The 22,167-nt window shown below is 43.3% G+C and overlaps 1 protein-coding gene across 4 annotated transcripts in view; it reads left to right on the plus strand.

Moving 5' to 3' along the window:
* LOC138758133 (zinc finger protein 850-like) overlaps nucleotides 1-22,167 on the plus strand; it is an 86,102-nt gene that overhangs the window by 40,434 nt on the left and 23,501 nt on the right. For 3 of the 4 annotated variants that reach the window (XR_011354164.1, XR_011354165.1, XR_011354163.1), the window contains one exon: nucleotides 8,933-9,068. Coding sequence is in view for 1 of the 4 variants with exons in the window: in XM_069926629.1 (XP_069782730.1) it covers nucleotides 4,151-5,412; nucleotides 6,537-6,544 (1,270 nt within the window). In the remaining 3 variants the exon portion in view is untranslated. Of the gene's footprint in view, nucleotides 1-3,625; nucleotides 5,413-6,536; nucleotides 6,545-8,932; nucleotides 9,069-22,167 lie in introns of those variants that run through there. The other variant, XM_069926629.1, reaches the window with a different exon arrangement.

The following is a 22,167-nucleotide window of genomic DNA, read 5'->3' on the forward strand; positions in this document are numbered from 1 at the left end:
AAAGCACTAAAGGAATGTGAAGGGTTCATTCAAGAGATAAGGAAAAGATGGTAGGAAAAGGAAACTGTGACTGACGAAACATGTCAGGCAACTAGTCAAGAGGAAGAAGGAAGCTTACATTAGATACAGGAAGCAGGAAACAGCAAGGGCTCATGAGAAGTAAATGCTTGCCAGGAAAGAGCTTGAGAAAGGACAGGAGAGCTCAAAAGGAGCATGAGAAGGCTTTGGCCTGTAGAAATGAGGAGAACCCCAAGGCCTTCTATGTGTTTGTGAAGAACAGAAGGATGACGAGAATGAGGTGGGGCTGCTAAAGAATAAAGGAGGTTGGGGAGGTCCAAAATTAATACTTTGCCATATAACACACAGCATAGAAACAGGCCAACTTCACCCTTCTAATCCATGCAGAACATTTTCTCCCACCTAATCCCACTGACCAAATCAACTCATAACCCTCCATTCCTTTCCCATCCATATACATATCTAACCTTCTTAAATGCTAATATCGAGCCTGTCTCTACCACTTCATCTGGAAGCTTGTTCCACACGCCCGCCACTATGAGTAGTCTTCTCCCTCATGCTTACTCTAAACCTTTGCCCCCTAACTCTCGGCTCATTTCCTCATTTGTATCTGCCCCTTTCTTAAATGAAAAAGCCTCTCCACATCGACTCTATCTATATCCCTAATCATTTTAAATGCCACAACAAATCCCCAGTCAACCTTCTATCCTCCAAAGAATAAAGACCTAACTTATTTAACCTTTCCTTATAACTTAGACCCTGTAACCGTGGCAGCATTCTAGTAAATCTCTGCACTCTCCAATTTGTTGATATCTTTTCTATACTTTGGTGACCAAAACTGTACACAGTACTTCAAATTTGGCCTGTATAATTTTAACATAACATCCCACCTCCTATATTTAATGCTCTGGTTTATAAAGGCCAACATATCAAAAGTTTTCTTCACCACCCTATCCACATGTGACTTCGCCTTAAGGGAACTATGTACCATTATTCCCAGATCCCTCTGTTCTGCACTCTTCCATGTCCTACCATTCACCATATATGTCTTATTTTGATTATCCCTACCAAAATGTAACACCTCACTTTGTGTCAGTATTCACAAGAGAAAAGGACCTTGATCACGGTGAGGTTGAAATTGAACAGTCCTGTGCTGGACAATATAGAGATTAAGGAAGTGGAAGTGATGGGATCTTCTTAAAAACATTAAGATTGATAAGTCTCTCAATAACATTTAAATCATTTAAAAAATTGGTAAGTTACTGAGGCAGGAGGTGATATACCCAAGGCTGTTTGGGAAGTGAGAGAAGAGATGGTTGGGGCAGTAGCTATGATCTTTGAATCCTCTTTGGCCACAGGGAAGGTACAGGAGGATGGGATAAGGTCATGTCCCCTTGTTTAAAATTGGTAATAGGGATAATCCTAGGAATTAGCGACTGGCGAGTCTTAAGTCAGTGGTGTGCAAACTAATGAAGAGAGTTCTTAAAGATAGGATTTGGAGGAATACAGTATACTCAAGGATGGTCAGCATGGCTTTGTGAAGGGAAGGCCAGCCTTGCGAGTCTAATTGAGTTTTTGAGGGGTAATGAAAGAAATTAAGGGTAGGGCAGTAGAAGTGATCTATATGAAATTTTAGCAAGGCATATGACAAGGTCCCCCACAAGAGACTCGTACAAAAAGTCATGAGGCATGGGATCAGTGAAAACTTGGCTGTGTGGTTAAAAAATTAGCTTGTAGGAAGAGAGTAGTGGTGGAAGGAAAGTATTCTGCCTGGAGGTTGATGACTAGTAGAGTGTCATAAGGATCTTTTTTTGGGACCCTTACTCTTTGTGATTTTTATAAATGACCTGAATGAAGAGGTAGAAGGATGGGTCAGTAAGATGTGGATGACACAAAGGTTAGAGGAGTTGTGGATGGAGCTGAAGGTCGTTGAAGGTTATAAGAGGATATAGACAGGCTGCAGAGTTGGGCAGAAAAGTGGCAGATGGATATCAATCCAGATAAGAGTGAGGTGATGCATTTTGGAAGGACAAACTAAATGGTTGAATACAGGATTAATGGTCAATTGCTTAAGAGTGAACAGTGGGACCTTGGGGTTCAAATCCATACATCTCTCGAGTTTGCCACTCAGGTTGATAGGATACTGTAATTAAGAAGGTCTTTGGGATGCTGGGCTTCATTAGTAGGGGGATAAAATTCAGTAGAGAAGTCATGTTGCAACTCTACAAATCTATAGTAAGACCACACTTAAGAGTATTATGTTCAGTTCTGGTCACCTCATTATAGGAAGGATGTGGAAGCTACGAGGAGGGTGAAGAGGAGATTTACCAGGATGTTGCCTGGATTGGGGAAACCAGTCTTACGAGGCAAGGTTAGCGGAGCTGGGACTTTTCTCTTTGGAGCATAAAAGGATGAGAGGATGACCCACATTCTGCAAAAGGAGCATTCCCTTGCCCTGGCTGCCAATACCACTATTTATGACCAGAAGAAGAAAACCTTCCCTTACCTTTGCCAACCTGCTGAATCCTTTTTGATTCTTGAATAGAGTGGCTCTTCCTTACTTTAATTCCTACTGTCTCTTGCCTCTCTCCTGGTCTCACCAAAGCTTTACCACTCTGACTCAGTCCACTTTGATGATTTCTGCTCCACTACAGTCCCTCACTTTCTTCCTCCAATCAGCCTCTTGCTGCTGCCTTACCCCTTTTTAAATTCTTACTATGCCTCAGGTCACCTGACCTCTCACTCCAATCAGCTTCTTCCAATCAAGGCAAATGGAATGCTGGCATTTGAGAGGGATAGAATATTATCCCTCAATGAATATAATCCCATCCCAATATTCGATATAACATATACAATAGGAGGTGGCACGGTTAGCATAGCAGTTAGTGCAACGCTGTTACAGCACCAGTGGTCGGGACCGAGGTTTGAATCCCGCGCTGACTGTAAGGAGTTTGTACTTTCTCCCCGTGTCTGCATGTGTTTTCCTCTGGGTACTCTGGTTTCTTTCCAGCCTCTGAAACGAACCAGGGGTTGTAGGTTAATTGGGTGCAATTGGGTGCGCCGAAAGGGCCTGTTACCGTGCTGTATGCCTAAGTAAAAGCAGGGACGTAATGAAGCTTTATGAAGCATGGGTAAGCATTTGGCCTCCATATCAAAGGAAGGGTGTGTTGGCATTGGAGAAGGCTGAGAGGTGGTTTACAAAGATGATCCCTGGAGTAATAGGTTTTCATATAAGAATTCGAAGGCTCTGGGATTGTACTCGCTGTGGTTTAGAAAAATGAGGGCAGGGATCTCATTGAAACCCATGGGATACTGAAAGGCCTAGATATGGTGGACATGGAGAGGATGTTTCCTTTGGTAGGAGTGGCTACGACCACAGGAATACAAACGTCCCTTTAGAACAGAGAGGAAGGATTTCTTTACAGTGGTGCATTTGTGAAATTCGTTGCTGTGAGCGGCTTTGGAGGTTAATTCATTGGGGATATTTAAGGTGGCGGCAGAAAGGTTTGGGGGAGAAGGCAGATTAGTAAATCAGCCATGATGGAGTGGTAGGGCAAGTTTGATGGGCCAAATGGCCTAACCCATTTATGATCTTATTGTATTACAGTCAGGAACAGACATCTCATCCGTGAACTTCGCTGCATCAGGAGAGGTTTTCTGATTTGGATGTTAAATCAGCCCCTGCATGTCAGAGGCAACCCCAGCTCCTAGTGCCTGGCCATCACTCTCCCCACCTGCATTTTGAAGGCGGAGGTTTGCTTGTCGCCCATGAAGAGCCCGATCGGTGGAGGCTTCTCTGACCACAATGCCCCACACTAGGGAAAGGGCTCCACAGCTGCCCTTCTGTGCACCACACTTGAACCTCCAGGGGAGTTGGCAGTGCATTCTGGGTAAGGCACTTGTTGGGAACTGAAGACGATTCAGCACTGGGTGCCAGGAGTAAAGGGCAGTACCACATCCCAGAACAGAGGGCTCTTATTATTCTGGGGCTTGCAACGCCTGGCTTGAGGATGTTTCTCCCCAGGTCCCAACCCAAGCCCCAGCCTCGGTGTTGATTTAACCCACTGCCCAGCAATCTGGGAGCTTCCGTTAGGCTGTGCCTGTGCTGTGTGCCGCGGACACTCTTCTCCTCATGACCATGAACCTTCTTCAGTGCTCCATCTGCAGAAAGAATTTTAATGAGTCAAATGAGTTAATGAAACATCAGCGGGTCCACACTGGGGAAAATTCGTTCGTCTGCCCCGAGTGTGATAAAGCTTTCACTAACAGGTCCAGCCTTGAGATACACTGGCGGAGGCACAAGGTGGAGGTGCCGTTCACCCACTTTGAATGCAGCAAGAGGTTCAGTGAATCTCGTAACTTGATGAGGCACCAGCGGGTCCACACTGGTGAGAGACCTTTCACCTGCCCTGATTGCAGAAAAGGCTTCTGCAAGCGATCAAACTTGCTGACCCACCAGAAGATTCACAGCAGCGACAGGCCATTTGTCTGCCCAGAGTGTGGGAAGGGGTTTGCCCAGTCCTCCATCCTGTTGGTCCATTTGCGGGTCCATTCTGGGGAGAGGCCGTTCGTCTGCCCCGAGTGCAGAAAGGGGTTTGCCCAGTTGTCCACCCTGAGGACCCACCAGCGGGTCCACACCGGGGAGAGGCCATTCATCTGCCCTGAGTGCGGAAAGGGGTTCATCCAGTCTTCCCACCTGTTGACCCACCAGCGGGTCCACTCTGGGGAGAGACCATTCGTCTGCTCCGAGTGTGGGAAGGGGTTCAGAAAACGAACAAACTTGTCTACCCACCAGAAGATTCACAGCAGTGACAGGCCGTTCATCTGCTCTGAGTGTGGGAAGGGCTTCATCCAGTCTTCCCACCTACTCACTCACCAGCGGGTCCACACCAGGGAGAGGCCATTTATCTGCTCCAATTGTGGAAACCGCTTCACCCATTCCTCCCACCTGTTGACCCACCAGCGGATGCACTCCGGGGAGAGGCCATTCGTCTGCCCTGAGTGCGGAAAGGGGTTCGCCCAGTCATCCCATCTGTTGACCCACCAGCGGGTTCACTCCGGGGAGAGGCCATTTGTCTGCACCGAGTGTGGGAAGGGGTTCGCCATGTCTTCCAACCTGCTGTCCCACCAGCGGGTCCACACTGGGGAGAGGCCGTTCACTTGCTCTGAGTGCAGGAAGGAGTTCACCCAGTCATCCCATCTGCTGATCCACCAACGGGTCCACACCGGGGAGAGGCCGTTTACCTGCTCTGAGTGCGGGAAGGGCTACACCCAGACCTCCCACCTGCTGATCCACCAGCGGGTCCACTCAGGGGAGAGGCCATTCACCTGTTCTGAGTGTGGGAAGCAGTTCACCCAGTCGAACAGCCTGGTGAGACACCAGCGAGTTCACACGTAAACTCAGAGTGTGGAATATTTAAACATCACTCACTCGTACACCAGGAGGGATTGGAGTCTTGTGGTTATTGAGGCAAGAAATCAGCTCTTGATATTGTGGTCAATTTGTTTTCAGGTTCAAATTTATTGTCACATATACAAAGGTGCAGTGAGAAAGTTTGCTTTGGAGCAGTCTAGCTAGGCATCCTGCACATAGTCCAGCAAATAGGTCACAGTACAGGAGTGCAGAGTTACAGGGACAGATCAGTTGGAGAAGGCAAAAGCAGCATTATTTGACAAGTGTGAGGATCATTCAAAAGTCTGATAACACAGAAAATGTCTACCCACCAGAAGTGTGATCTCACCTTGGTGAATCTTCTCCATGTAGAAGAGGGTAAAAAGTCTGTCTGGGAGGGTGAGTCTTTTAATATGTTGGTTGCTTTCCAAGACAATGGGAAGTGGAGGTGGAATGAATGCTCTCTGTCAATGTTAGTGACTCCGAATAAATTTTTTAACAATACAGTAAGGTTGAAGGCTCTCCAGCCCATGAGACTCGTCCTGCCCAATTAACCTACCAATCCTCTGACTCGTTACAGGCAGGACTGAATTTGAACCTAGTGGGTGCTATAATAATGTTTTGTAACCATGCTACCCAATTACAGGAATTGAATAAAGCAGCTGTGTTTAAAAACTGTCTCATCCCTTTGTGTCTCTGTAATGCACTCAATGTAGATACAAAGTCAAGGCCATTCAGTCCAGCTGAGGCTACACTGGGAGCATCCTGGTATCTCCCCTCCTGTCCATGTTTCCCTGCTCCACACCATCCCCCAACCTCCTCACCCTGCTGAAATTCTCTTCAGTTTCTTTCTCCTCTCTGTGTTCACTGAGCTTCCTCTTCTAGACAGCTACATCGTTCATCTCAAGGTAAGAAACAGGAGCAGAAGTTGGCCATCTGGCCCCTCGAGCCTCATCTGCCATTCAATAAGATCATGGGTGATCTGGCAGTGGACTCAGCTCCACTTATCTGTCCATTTCCCCATGACCCTTAATTCTCCAACCTGTTAAAACTTATCCACCTGTGTCTTAAATACTTTCAAAAAGACAACCTCCATTACTCTACTTCAGGAGAACATGATCACTAGTGGAGAGGGTCAAGAACTTCCTGGTTGTCAACATCTCTGAGGATCTGTTCTGGAGCCTCCATGTTGATGTAATCATGAAGGCTCACAGCAGCTATAGTTTGTGAGGTGTTTAAGAAGATTTGGTATGATAAGACTATAAAACTTTTACAGATGTACTGTGGAGAGCATTCTCACTGGTTGCATCACTATCTGGTGCAGGGGTGCCAATGCTCAGGATAAGAAAAAAAACTTCAGAGAGTTGTTAACTTTGCCTGCAACCTCATGGGAACCAGACTTAACTCTGTCGAGGACATCTATGAGAGGCGGTGTCTTTAGAAACCACCCTCTATCCTCCAGAACCCCCATCACCCAGGCCATGCCCTCTTCACTCTACTACCATTGGTGGGAAAAGGTACAGGAGCCTAAAGACGAGCACTCAGAGGCACAAGGTCAACCTCCTCTCTGCTGTCATCAAATTTCTGAATAATCAACCAAAGATGCTGCCTTACTTTTTGTGCACTATTTTTAAATTTATTATTGTAAGGTGATTTGTATAAATGTGTGGACTGTCACACTGCCACAAAGCAATTAATTTAGTGACTTGTTCATGACAATAAATATTGATTCTGCTTAATTGGCAGAGAATGCCACAGATTCACCATTCTGCGAAGAAGCCAATTTCTGGTCCACCCACCTGGTGAGACAAATGTGCTGGTGAAACTCATCAGGCCATAAGCATCGTAGGAAGGAAAGGGTAACCAATGTTCTGAGCCTCATGATATTTCTTATGGATGCTGTGTGACCTGCTGAGCTTCTCCAGGAAGTTTGTGTATTGCACTTGACCCCAGCGTCGGCAGAAGTTCTTGTTTAATTCTAAACAGGCGACGTCAATATCAACCAATTTTCCATAACCCCCCCCCCCCCAACCTTCCCTCTAGTTTCTGTCCTTTCCCCCATCCTCTGACTTCCTTCTTCCAGCTCCCTCCCCCATTCCCATGTCAGAGAACACTTTTCAGCCCACTAATCCCTCCCCCATAACCTCTTGGTCTTTTCAACTGTATCCATTGCTGATCTGTGCTTCTGTCCCACCCCCACATTATTTGCATGTTTTCCTGATATTTGGCATAATTAAGGATTCAGGCCCAGAACATAAACTGCCTATTGCTTTCCGTGGACCTATATGTCCTTCTGAGATCCTCCAGCACTTTGATGTCCTCAATATCCCTGTCTTGCATCTACTTCCCCATATCTTGAGGCTCTGTCCCCAGTTCTGGTCTCAGTTGCCAGTGGAAACCTCCCTGCTTCTATCTTATCTATTCCTTTCATGGAAAATATTTTCCATAGTAACACCTCTGTCCACAAGGCCATCAGGTAGTGGTCAGCATGGAACGTCCCACAGATACTGAGATGAGAACTTGATAGATTCAATGGAGTGGTTCACTGAGCAGACCGTTCAGGTTATTTGATGGAATGCCTCATTGCCAAGGTTCATAAACGAGCACCATGACTTTTCCTGGGTGGTGGTGAGAGGAGCCCTCCCAGTGAGATCCTTCTCATACAACTGGAACATCACCCTCCATGCACATTTGTGATACATGCTTATAAAAGGGATTAGAATTGGGTTAGCTGTTGGGTTGCATGGATTTCACAGACACAGCCTTGCAAAGTCTGAGGGCAAGTGCAAACAGAAGATCTGGGCTTTAGCAACATTTGCAAGCAAAGCCTGAAAAATAAAAGGCTTACAAACTGAAACAAAAAAAGTGTCTGGACCATCAGGAGGGGCAGAGAAGGGGTCAGCAGAAGGTAGTCTGAAGGTGCTTTCAGGTGGCCAGAATACCTGAATGTAAAGCTCCCTAAAATACCTGCATGCAGCTGTTGGGTGGCCACCTGAAAATGGAGAACCCGGCCCCAGGAGCACTTACCTAACCCTCCTCGGGGAGGTATATTCTCTGGCTCAGAGCAGCAGGCTAGCAGCTTTCAGGTGCCTAGCAGCGAGCGGGCTGTTAATAGCTACCCTCCCTGCTGCCTGACAGTCCCCTGGCGTGGGACTACAGAGCTGGAGTGGCCAGCGCAGGACTTTGGACCCCTGACATCCCATGCCAGCCGTGTAGAACTGCGCTGGCCACAATTTGGTGTCAGTTGTTAGAGAAAGAGGAAGGCTTGTTAGTTGCAGTTAATCTTTCACATTGATCTTTGCAGTCTGGAGAGAGTTCTACACAAGCATCTCTCAACCTTTGCGTCCTTAAACCTGATAAACCGAAACCCGCAGAAATTCTTTCATAAATTATCATTGATCAAGAGCAAAGGATACATCAATAGGGAGCGATGTGCAAAGATATGGTGGTCCTGAAAACAAACCAACAACTGATTTGTGGATGACAATTAAATTTTATTTATTTTCCATTATTTTCCTGTAGTGCTGCTACAAGATGCTCCATAAACAAGCCGTGACTAAGGCCGCAGTCCACAGAAGTCAGCGTTCGCTGGGACGTAAATAACTTAGTGTTGATCTTGTTCTATACTCAAGAGAATTAAATAAATTTTGTTTAAGGAGCCATTGCTTTGATTTATTTCTATTGCTGCTGGTATATGGGGTTCACTGAACTTGTAACAAACTAAGGACAGCTGCAGTGGAGTTGAGACAGTTGTCCACCTCTTTGCTGAAAGCAGATTTGCAAAGAGTGTGTGGAGAAGGATGCAAGGGTCATGGTTCATCCTCAACGACAGCCTGATGGGGGACTCGCTGATCTGCGGACTGTTCATGGGGACACTGAGTCCAACAACCAGAACTGCTGGAAAACCAACAACCCGGAGAAAGAAGCACTTGGTCAGCCTGAAACCTGTTGGTCTTTCAACACACGGAGATGTCAGTGAGGGAATGCTGCTGTCCAGGCTGAAAGATTACACTGAGGCTTGGAGCTGCCAATGCGAGGGTGCTGCAGGGAAGGGCCACAGTCTAGAGTCTGTCCATCACCAGGCGCTGAGACTGAGGGGAAGCCCCTCAACCAACAGAGTTGGGAGAAATGACAAAGTGCCAAAATGTTGGTAACCTGACATGGAGAGGAGAATGTTAAATGTACAATGATGCATGTAAAAAGCCTGGAACTGTGTTCTTATATTGCAAATAATTTATTCTGAATAAAGTATATTTTTTGGAAAATAAATACTTTCATGTTGTCCACATAAGATCCCTCCTCATCCCTCGAAACTCCAATGAGTACAGTCTGAGGCTACTCAATCAAACTCCCCTGCTCACTGGAATCAACCTGGTTAACCTTCTTGGGACTGTCTCCAAAGCCAGAATGACCATTCTCTGTGAGATCAGGTTTCATATTGTCACTACTCTCTGAGGGAAGAATTGCCCACTGGATTCAGTGGCATGGTTATTGCAACACTGTTAAGCACTGGTTCAAATTCAGCACAGTCCTTGTTTGTAGATTCTCCCATGTTTGTGTTGGTTTCCTCCCACCCTTCAAAACATATTGGGATTCGTTGGTCCATTGGGTGGCATGGGCGCGTGGGCTCAAATGGCCTAAGTGTGTCTTTTAAAAATATTTTTATTGATTTTGATTATAAAGAAATAAAAATGTACAAAAAGCAATTAAGGAGTGCTAAGTGTAAATTACAGATTAACTTATTAAAAAAACTACAGAAGTCACAATTCATAAACATATTAATAATTTTATCCCAATTAAAGAGAAATCCAAACCCATCCCTACTTTATCAATGTTGTATAATAATAAGCATACTTAATTCTTGAAATGAAAACAGAAAAAAAGTTCAAGTATTATATTAAAGACTAAGAAAATAACTCATAAATGACCTCCACAGTATTTGGAATCTTATATCTGAATCGTTCATTAAATAATGAATCATCAAAGTTTAAACATGACATAATGTCTCTCAGCTCATGACCATGAGTAGGCAGGACAGCATCTTTTCATTTAAATATCTTGTGTCCAGCCAAAAGAGAAACAAAGGATAGAGTTCAACATTTAATTGAATAAATTAAAAAAACATCCTTTCCTGTTGTATGAAAAAGAGCAGCCAAAGGATTAAAGGTAAACTATGGACGACATCTCTCCAGCATTTTTGTAGGCTAGGGCAAGTCCAGATTATGTGAATTAAAGAAGCATCTCCTCTCACATTTATCACAACAAGAATTTATATTCGATGTAAAGGAGATAATTTAGCTTTGGACATGTACACCCTAGGTATAACTTTAAACAATGATGAACACATAACAATGAGTTATTGATCAACAAAAATTAAATCCCAAACTTCATCTGATATTGAAAGTTTTAAATCCTGTTCCCAGGCATTTTTAATTTTAAATAATGGGGCCTCACTTAAACATAGTATGTTACCATGAATAATAGATATTAAACCTTTACAAGAAGGCTGCAAACTTTAAAAAATACCTCATTCACAAAGTTCACATCAGGACCTCCAGAGAAATCAGAAATCTGGGATTGTAGAAAATACCTAATTTGCAATATCTAAAAAAATGAGTATTGGGTAAATTACACTTTTCAGAGAGTTTTTTGAATGATACAAAGCTGTTGTCAATAAAGATCTTTAAAACCTTGAATACCGCTTTGTGCCATTCCTGAAAGACAAAGTCATGTAAAGAAGTTTGAAAAAATGATAAGATAAAATAGAACTTGAAAGAGAAAAACTGTGAAATCCAAAATGTTTTTTAAAATTATACCCATATTCTTAGAGAATGCTTAATAATAGGGTTATCAATAAACTGAGTTGAAAGAAGTGGAAGTGAAGATCCAAGAAGTGCTAAATTGGATTTTTTTTTAGCAGAATTTAACTCCATTGCTACCCATAATTAATAGTCAACACGGTTATAAAAATGTGACCAAAACAATTATTGATCATCCAATAATAAAATCTGAAATTCGGGAGTGGTGTGTTTTTGTAGATGTATTTTATTTAAATGAGGGTGTTTACCCTTCCATATATAAGACAATATAGTTGAATCAAAGAGCGATTTAGGGATAAAAATTGGTATTGATTGAAAAAGATAAGAAAATTTGGGGAAAAAAATAATCATTTTAATGGCATTGATACGGCCATTAAGGTGACCATTGCGTTAAAGACTCACTTGCTTTAACAAAGTAAAGAAATTTTCCTTAAAAAGATGTTTATGATTCTTTGTAATTGTAATACCAAGGTAAGTGAATTGATTTCTAACAATCTTAAAAGGAGAGCTATCATTCAGTAATGTAGGTGTGTTCAAAGGAAGGGCTTCACTTTTATGCAAATTTAACCTATTGCCTGAAAACTGACTAAATTGTGAAAGTAATTACATCAAGGGGGGGGGGGGGGGTAAGGAAATATCAGGGCTTAAAATGAAAAGTAAAAGATCATCTGTGTAAAGAGAAACTTGATGTTCAATTCCTTTTCTCTCTATCCCTGAAATATTCTTCCACACTCAAAATGCAATCGTGAGTGGCTCAATTCCCAAATCAAAAAGTAATGGATGTAAAGGGGATCCTTGATGAGTGTTTTGCTGAAGATTGAAGGGTTGTGGCTGTTATAAATTAGTAAGAATTGAAAGAGTAGGGCATGAATACAATAATTTAATCCACGTAATGAAATTAAGACCCAATTTTTTTAAAGATAGTGAACAAATACAACTATTCGATCCAATCAAACACTTTTTCTGCATTTAGTGAAAGAATACATTCAGGAACCTCACCAGAGGGCAAATACAAAATATTCAATAAGAGACGTTTTGTTGCGGTGCACATCTCTTTGAATGAACCGGCCCGCTTGTATCGCTGCGCTGGCAGGGCAGCTGCAGAAGATGATGCCATCAGGGCTTGCCCTTGCCTCATGGCTTAGGCCACAGCTCGTGCCCTGGCACCATGATGACGTCACCACTGTGTGGGGTGGAACTCCCGTTGGCCTTAAAGGGGTGCATGCGAAATTCAAATTAACAGTTCAACTGAAACCCCCATCGAGTTCAGTGGTGTGTTGATGCAGCCACTACATTGGTGACCCTGCAGAGCCTAGACGTTATCTGGTCTCCAAATATGGATTCATCGGCATTCAGGGTTGTCTCTGTAAAACCCCGCCCCCCCCCCCCCCCCCCCCTTTGGACCCATTGGCTCTGCACGTAGTGCACGCAGGCGGAGTCGCAGTTTCATTTTAGACAGATCACCTCAAACTCTACCATGTGGTGAGCGCCCTTGATGAAGAAACTGCGGTCAGAGTGGACGTCCTGATCCACGATCCTCCAGAGGAGGGTAAGTATGTCGCTTTCAAAGCCCTCCTCAGCACCTTCGGTCTCTCCCATCGGCAGCGCATAACCAAGCTGATGCACCTCGATGGCCTGGGGGACAGAACCCTGTCTGCCTTAATGGATGAAACACTCGCACTGGCAGAAGGCCACAAATGCTGCCTGATGTTTGAGCAAGCCTTCCTTGAACAAATGCCGGAAGACATACAGCTCCTACTAGTGGATGAGGACTTCTCAGACCCCTGGAAAGTCGCAGCCTACGCCAACACGTAGTGGTGAACTACATGAGAGAATGAGGCCACCATGAACCAGATTGCCCACTCTGGACCCAGCCAACCACAGCCCGCCCCAGGACAGAGGATGGAGGAGCACCAATCCACCTGGTGTTTCTACCACCAACGCTGGGGAGCCTAAGCCTGCAAGTGCCACAAACCCTGCTCATACCAGGGAAATTACCATGCCAGCCTCCGCTGATGGCCACGACGGCTGGCCACTCGAACAGCCTCTTACACATGGTGAGCAAGACCAACGGACAGCGTTTCCTGGTGGACACTGGAACAGAGTTGAGCATGCTGCCCCCGGCCATCCTCGAATCCTGCACGAGAGCACGAGGTCCCAACCTGCAGGCAGCAAATGGCACCGACATAAAGACCTTCGGCACATGGACCATTCAGGTACACCTCAGACCAGACAAATACCACTAGAAGTTCTTACTGGCCACCGTGAGAAATGCGCTGTTAGGAGCAGACATCCTCAGAGCGCACAGCCTGCTGGTCGACCTGAAGGCCAAGAGACTTGTGAATGCCCATACCTTCCAGTCCCTTCAACTCGAGCCATCCAACACACACAGCCCAGGAATAGCCACCATCTGCACACCCAGGAATGAGTACTCCTACATCCTAGACGAGTTCCCTGCCATTCTACAGCCACAATTCACCGCCACCATGCCCCAGCACGGCATCTGTCACCACATCGCCACACAGGGCCCCCACCACGCCATGGCCAGACACTGCCACTGGAAAAGCTGCAGCTCGTGAAAGAGTTCTCTCGCCTCCAGGAACTCAACATAGTCCGCAAGTCAGACAGTCCCTGGGCCTCTCCCTTTCATATGGTCCCAAAGGCCTCTGGGGGTTGGTGCCCACGTGGGGACTACCACTGGCTCAATGATGCAACCACACCTGACCAGTACCCCAACCCCCACATTCAGGACTTCACAGTCATCCTACATGGTGCCAAGGTTTTCGCTAAGGTCAACGGTGTGGGGCTATTTTCAAATCCCTGTACACCCAGATGATATTGGCAAAACCGCCATTATCGCCCTGTACGGCCTTTTCAAATTCCTGTGGATGCCCTTTGGCCTGAAGTACGCAGCCCAGACCTTCCAGCGGCTTATGGATGCAGTGGGTATATCCTCATCACCATTCAAGATCACATGAGCACAAGACCCATCCGCACACTGTTCACCCACCTGGTTGAATTCAGCCTCACCGTCAACGTGGCCAAATGTCAGTTTGGGAAAGAGTCACTACAGTTCCTGGGCCATACCATCACCACAGATGGGGCAGCACCATCACAGGACAAGCTCAAAGTCATACACAGTTTCCAAGCCAGACACCCTCAAGGGCCTACCAGAGTTCACTGGTATGGTTAACTTCTACCACCTTTTCATCCTGGGAGCCGCCCTCATAATGCGTCCATGGTTTGCCCTGATCTCAGCCAAGCAAAAGACACTCGAGTGGTCAAAAGAGACTGAAATAACCTTCACATGAACCAAGACTGCCCTCGCTAGCGCCACCCTACTGGCCCATCCACGGCCCGACATCCACACAGCACGCTCGGTGGACGCGTCCGCCCAGCACTCTTGGTGGACGCGTCTGCCACAGCCATTGGTGGCATCCTCGAGCAAGAAGTCAATGGCCAGTGGCACTCGCTAGTGTTTTTCAGCCAGCACCTTAGACCAACCAAGCTGAAGTACAGTGCATTCAACAGGGAGCTCCTGGCTTTGTACCTCTCTATCAGGCACTTCCGCTACTTCATGGAGGGCAGACCGTTCACCGCTTTCATGGACCACAAGCCGCTCACTCAGGCCCTTGCGATGGCTACGGTTCTTTGGTCGGCGCGCCAGCAGCAACACCTTTTCTGCATCTTGGGAGTTCACCACCGACATCCAACACCAGTCGGGTAAGGACAATATCATTGCCGACGCATTCTCCAGACCTACGACCCACAACTTGTCCCCCAGCCTGAACTACGCCCAATTAGCTCAGGCCCAGAGGGAGGACAAAGAGACACAGGCCTTCCGAACTGCTATCACTGCCGTGCACCTCGAGGACCTGAAGCTGCCAGGCAGCTGCGACGCGGTCCTGTGCGATGTCTCAACCGGCTCACCGTGACCGATGGTCCCAACCCTGCCCGCGAACCTCTGCAACAGACTTGCCTCGCTGGTACCCCCACCACCAACCCAACATGGCAAACACCCGGTGAACATCTGGAAAGAGCTGGCCTCAATGGAGTTCATGTTCGTCCAGTATGGCCCACACCCAACCCAATGCAGCACCCGTTCAAGGGCCCATATAATGTCCTCCACCGATTGGGAAAGACTTTCACTCTGGACATTGGAGGCAGGTAGGAACTATTCATGGTCAACCGACTGAAACCAGCACATATGGACTTAGACCAACCTGTACAGACGGCCCAACCTAAATGGAGGGGTCGGCCAGCCAAGCGGCAGGGCGATTGTGTGGCGGCGCACATCTCTGTCAGCCGCACTAGTAGGGCAGCTGCAGAAGATGGCGCTGTTGGGGGATACTCTTGCCTTGTAGCTGAGACCACAGCTTGCACCCCGGGCAATGTGATGACGTTACCACTGCGTGGGGCAGAACTCCAGTTGGCATTAAAGGGGCATGCATGAAATTCAAATAAACAGTTCTACTGAAACCCCCATCGAGTTCAGTGGTGTGTTTCTGTGTTGTAGCAGACGCTAAAGTATATTAAAATATTCTCCATCCTATTGACCAAAACGTAACTAGAATTTTGACATCAACATTCAATTTAAAAATTGGTCTATCAGAACAGCATTCAGTTGTATCTTTACCTTTCTTCACTATAATGGATATAGAGGTTTCATTAAATGATTCTGGAAGCTTACCCTTCTTGAATGTGTTTAATAACACCAAACCTAAGTGAGGCAAGAGTAAATGAGAAAATGATTTGAAAAACTCCACTGTAAACCCATCAGGTCCCAAAGACTTTCCAGATTGTAATAGCAGCAACTATTCCTTCTGTGATAATAGGCTCATCTAATCTCATTTGATTATACAGAGAAATCATGGGAATATTTAACCGATCTAGGAGATTTATCATCAAACTATCATTTGTAAATTAAGAAGTATAAAGTCGAGAGTAAAATTTTCTAAATCTATCATTTATCTCAGAATGATTTGCAGTAATGTTACCATTATCATTACAAATTTTTGTAATATGTTGTTTAGCTCCAAATGCTCTCAATTGGTTCACTAAAAACTTGCTAGATTTATCACTGAGGATATAAAACTGACTCTTAGTCTTCAGGTGAAGACATTCAATTAGATGTTTTGAAAGAAGATCAAATTTAGTTTTAAGATTAATTTGTTTTTTTTATATAATTCTGGATTTTTAACTTGAGCATATAAGATTATAAGATTAATTGCAGAATTAATTTACCTGACAGAACCAGAAGGTTCACTATGTAAATTATATTTAAGATTAAAAGAATATGGGATAGTATCCAGTTATAATGCAAATTGAGATAAAAATGAAATTATGCCACTTACTAGAGGTGATTATAGTTAGTGTCAGACATCCAATTTAAATGAAATATTTATGGATATTAACTTATTAAGGGATTAACTTCCCTTAAGAAAATTGATGAAGACTTGAAAAAAAATGGATGGAATTGCCAATACTGGAAAGAGTTAATTGTATTGTTACAAGCCCAGAGGACCCCAAAACCCAGCAGCAATAGATATTCACCAAGACAAATGGTTACTTAAACAAAAGTTGCTTTTAATTATCTTTAAACATGAAAACAGGATCAAACTTTAATTTATCACCATTAACTTAATTAACCTAACTTAACCCCCTTCTAATTCTAAGCACACCTGTATGTAATGTGTATGTAAGTTTAGAAAAGTTATTTAATTCACAATCCAATCTCACCAAGTTCACTGGTTGTAGGCAATTTTTATACTGTGCACATAATTTAATGTTTATGAAATTCACCAGGCTTTGGTGCTTGAAAGGTAAATGGTTACCACTCAGGAAGGTTCTTGTCAGTTTTCAGAGAGAGATATGTTGTTCGCTGGACGCAAACTGAACTCTTCTAATCAACCACTACAGTGTCTTGCAAAGAAACTTTCCCCATCAGGGTTTTCCAGATGATAACCTCTTTCTTTCAGGTCACCTCAGAGTTCCTTTTTGTTTCTCTTATATCAAGTGAAACATTAGGCATCCAGTCCTCTCCTCTTGTATGGACCACAAGAGCTTTGATCAGGCTTAACTATGTCACATTTGTGGCCCGAAATGTGAAGTTAATAAAACATCGAACACGAGTTTTATCAGGTAAACTTCTCAGTGTCTTTATTTTCCAGTTTCCTTTGTTCTCCTGCTTGTGCTCTTATCTCTCTCTCATACCACGTGACTTCCGGTACATCTCATACATATTCATTATCATGACATCCCTCCTTTAATCAGAAATAAACTTTACCTTCACTTACCAATATCCCCCAGTCTTTGCCTTTGGAAGTTGTACTCTTCCTCTTCTGGTCTGCATTGGACTTGCTTTTGAACTTCTTTGCAAAATGGTCCTTACCTCCGCACTTTCTGCAAACTTTGCCTTTGGCCAGGCAATATGGGTCTTTTCCAAAGTGACCTCGGTTTCCACATTGATAACACTCCACATCCTGTGTCGACGTATATCTTGGCTGATTATGGCGATGTGAGAGCCTCTTAATTTGCTGGCTTGAGTTGTCTTTCAGGGTCATGGTATGAAATTGCCCTTCAACAGCCTCTAATGCAGCAGCAATGGTTAAAGCATCGGTGAGTTCCAACTCACTCCCTCTTTCCAGTAGACGTCTTCTGAATTTATCTGATCTGCAGTGCTGTACGATTTGATCCAATAATTGGTTGTCCAAATCAGCTGGCATGTAATTGCATCCAACAGCTAGCTGGCGTAGTCTCGTCACGTACTGAGCAATTGTCTGGTCATCTTCTTGTCTCGTTCTCCGAAACAAATGGTGTTGAAATGTAGCATTCGGTGTCACTACATAGTGTGCATTTAATGCATCTACCGCTTTCCGGTACTCATCCTTTTTTCCAGTATTCAAAAGTGTCTTAAATGTTTCCCGAACTGCGGGACCAGCAGTGAAAAGAAGTAACGCCCTTCTCTGCGCTTCTTGTTCAACTGTACCGGTATCTAGAAATAGGCCACGACTATCGGCGTAGCATTCAAATTCTTCCAGCCATGCCTTCCACTTCACACTTAAAGTGCTTGCATCACCCGTTGGGTCAAAATGAGCAATTCCACTATGTGTTAGAAAGTCACCGTCTGCCCCAGCCATGAGGAAATATTCCAGCCCCAAAAGTACTGAGTCAAAGAGAAAATTCTTATCACCTTGAAGTTCTCTGTAATCCTCTGTAATCTTCTTTAGTCTTTAATTTTCTTCAAGCTTCTTTCATCCTCGTCGCCAATGTCACATTTGTGGCCCGAAATGTGAAGTTAATAAAACATCGAACACAAGTTTTATCAGGTAAACTTCTCAGTGTCTTTATTTTCCAGTTTCCTTTGTTCTCCTGCTTGTGCTCTTATCTCTCTCTCATACCACGTGACTTCCGGTACATCTCATACATATTCATTATCATAACAAACTAAGCTCTCACAACCCATCTTCAAAATGAGGTTTTTCCACAAGCTTTGTTTTAAGATGGTGGTTTATGTGACTAATATGATGATAGATGTGAAGTTAGTTGATATTTGGTGAAGGTTTATCTCTATAAAGTTTTTTTTTCATTTTTTTAATGCTACAATTTTTTTTAAGAATTGATTATTGTTTAAGAATTTTTGATAGATAATGTTACTAACTTTACTAATTTCTTATATTAAGTTTGAGTTAAATATGTTTCATCTTAACTCCATTTGTTAAATATATGCATTTAAGTTTGATTTAAATATGTTTTTTAAGTCTAATATCTTAGTATTAATTACTTTTCTTTTTGTTAGTATTTTAATCGGTTATGTTTTTGTTTCTTTTTGTAAGTGGGTTTTTTTTCTCATATATTAATTATTAACTTTATTAATTCTTCACTCTTTATTGTGGGGTGGGAAAGGGGGGTTGGACTAATTTGAGTTGGGTTATTAATGTGTAATAATTATTGGGGAGGGTATAGTTTATTTAGATTACTGATACTGTATTGTAATTTTATTATTTTATTCTTGATTTTTTTTAATGTAATCCTATATGTTATTCATGTTATAAAATCTTAAATAAAGTTTAAAAAAAAAGTGATAATGAAGTTGGAAGGGGCTATAGAGTAATTAAATGAAAGCATTAATATTGAAGAGAAATATGAACTAATAAACAAAGTAACTAGTTTGGACAAAGAGGTTAGCACTTGGGACCGGGAAAAAGGCAGAATTTGGGACATTGATGTTCTAGAAAATTTTAGCAGAGAAATAATGTCAAAATTGTAGGCCTTAAGGAAGATATTGAAGGTGTTGACCCTATCACATTCTTTCAAGACTGGCCACCTCAAACCTTGGGACAGGACAAAGTGGGTGACAACATTGAAATAGAAAGAACACACATATTACATGCCAACCCCCTCCCCGGCCAGAAACACTGCTCTGTGTTGATCAAATGTCTATAATTTCAGGGCTGTGAGAAAAATCTGAAGAGCAGCAGCCAAAGAGCAAAGGGGGGACAGGGACACACACACCATTCGAATCTGAAGGTGGGGGGGAAGATTTTTTTTGAAGGATACCATGTGGTGATGAGAATAGTTTGAAATGAATTACTGAGGGATGACTGAAGAGGTCAATTTTCTATTAAGCTATATCACGACTTGTACAATTTTTACTTGGTACAATTTTTTTTTAAATCATTTGTGTTTTTCCATGGTTGCTTTCTTGTCTCTGTTCAATTTGCGGATGTTTAGACTTGGGTTTGTGTTCAGCTGTTGGGAGTGACTGCAATTAAGTGAGTTTTCCACTTGAAAGAACCAATTTCATCCACCTTGGAAGTCAGGAATGTGGAATAAAATATGTCAATGTGTGTACTGGAGGGCTGAGTCCTTCATCTGATAGACACCTAGAAAAACTAGTTCAGGTAATTCCATGAAAATGGTAACACAGACAGATTGGGTTAATCAGTTATGACATTGAATGTAGAGGCAGGGATGTCATGTTACGTGCACAAGATGTTTACACTTGGAGTAAAAATACAATGCTGGAGAAACTCAGCAGGTCAAACAGTGTCCTTTTGTAAATAAAAGATAAAGATACATTTTGGGCTTGAGCCCTTCATCAAGATATGGAAAAATGTTGGCAGGTATCTGAACAAAAAGGTAAATGGGGGGGGGGGGTGGTAAGAGCCTGGTCCCAAAGGGAGGAGGTAATAAGTGGAGAAAAGAGGGAGGCCACAGCAGCAAGCCTGGAGGAGGGGTGGCTAGGTGAATAGAAAGGGTGTGGTGAGATGAGGGAAAGAAGATAGGGGGTAGGGAGGAAGAAAGGAGAGCACATTATCAAACTGGAGGTCAGTGTTAATGTCATCTGGCTGGAGAGTGCCCAAACAGGAAATCAGGTGTTCTTCCAATTTATGGGTGGTCTTGGTAGGATCGGACATGTAGCCATGGATGCACATGAGAATGGGTGTGGGGCACAAAACTGAAATGGTTGGCCACTGAGGTCCCTGTCACTGATGCAGACAGAGCAAAGGTGCAAAGCGATCTCCTAGTCTGCGCTCAGTCTTTCTGATGTAGAAAAGGCCACAAAGGGAGCACAGGAGGATACATAAGTGAAGTGTTGCTTCACTTCAAGGCCTATTTGGGGGCCTCTATTATGGAGAGGGAGAAGGTGGGACACAAGTGTGGTACCTTCTGCAGCCACAGGTGGGGGGGGGGTTTGCAATTGCAAGGGAGGGATGAGTGCATGAGGGAGTTACTGAGGGAGAAATCCCTACGAAGGGGTGAGAGGAAAGATGTGTCCCAAGTGGGATCCTGTTGTAAATGCTGGCAATTCTGGAGGTTAATGTGTTGGATGCAGAGGCTGGTGGAGTGGTAGGTAAGGACAAGGGGAATTTTGTGTTGGTCTAGGGGAAAAGGGCAGGGCAGATGAGTGGGAAATAGGTAAGGGGTGAATTGATGGTGAAGATGGAGGGGAAACCACATTTGTTTTTTTTTCGAAACTTTATTTATTAATTTTAACATATGAAGAAAAATTGGTGCACAATTCGCCAAACCTAAGTTTACGTACAGGAAGTAGTTAGGGAAACTAACAATATTTGGGTTTATTGCAAGGAGAATTGAAGACAGAGGTTATACTTCAGTACTCCAGAGGTCTCACCAAATTTTAAAAAATATTTTATTTATTCAACATATATAATATCAATTAATTAATAATAATATACAGTAGTACCATAATAGAATGTTAACAAATATATGTTGAACATATAACATATAAAGTAAAATCAAAGATCTAAAAAATAAAAACTGTCTACTACAATAAAAACTAAACCCACCCTCCCCCCCTAAACTAGTCTAATCCCAAATGTAAAATGTATATTTCATTATAAATCGCATCAGTTGACACTCTGCTACCTCAAAAACATCATTATATCTTCAGGGAAAACTTCACAGATCAGGAAAAATAAATTTAAAACATTATAATTTTAATTCATTATTTTAAAATACGCACCCCAAATTTTCAAAAATAAAGAATATTTATCCCTTAAATTATACGTTATTTTTCTAATGGAATACAACTTTGAATCTCAGCATTCCCTGTGTCCAATGTTAATGAAACATCAGATTTCCATGTAACAGCAACACATTTGCTTGCTATTTCAAGACCAACTTAATAAATTTTAACTGAAAATCTGACAGCAATAATTTAAGAGTGACACTTCCAAAATTTCCTAACACAAGTAATTCAGGGTTTAAATGAAAGTTCACCCCAATTATCCATTGTAAAAATTTACTAATAGAAACCCAAAAAGGGTTGACCTTTGAACAATGCCACGTAGAATGAAGAAAAGTTCCAATTTCTGTTCCACATCTAAAACAATAATCTGATAAATTCAATTTCCGTCTACTCAATTTCTGAGGAGTAATAAAGTTGGTGTAAAAATGTATAATGAAGTAATC

Source organism: Narcine bancroftii, chromosome 3, assembly GCF_036971445.1.
Source record: "Narcine bancroftii isolate sNarBan1 chromosome 3, sNarBan1.hap1, whole genome shotgun sequence".
NCBI lineage: Eukaryota > Metazoa > Chordata > Chondrichthyes > Torpediniformes > Narcinidae > Narcine > Narcine bancroftii.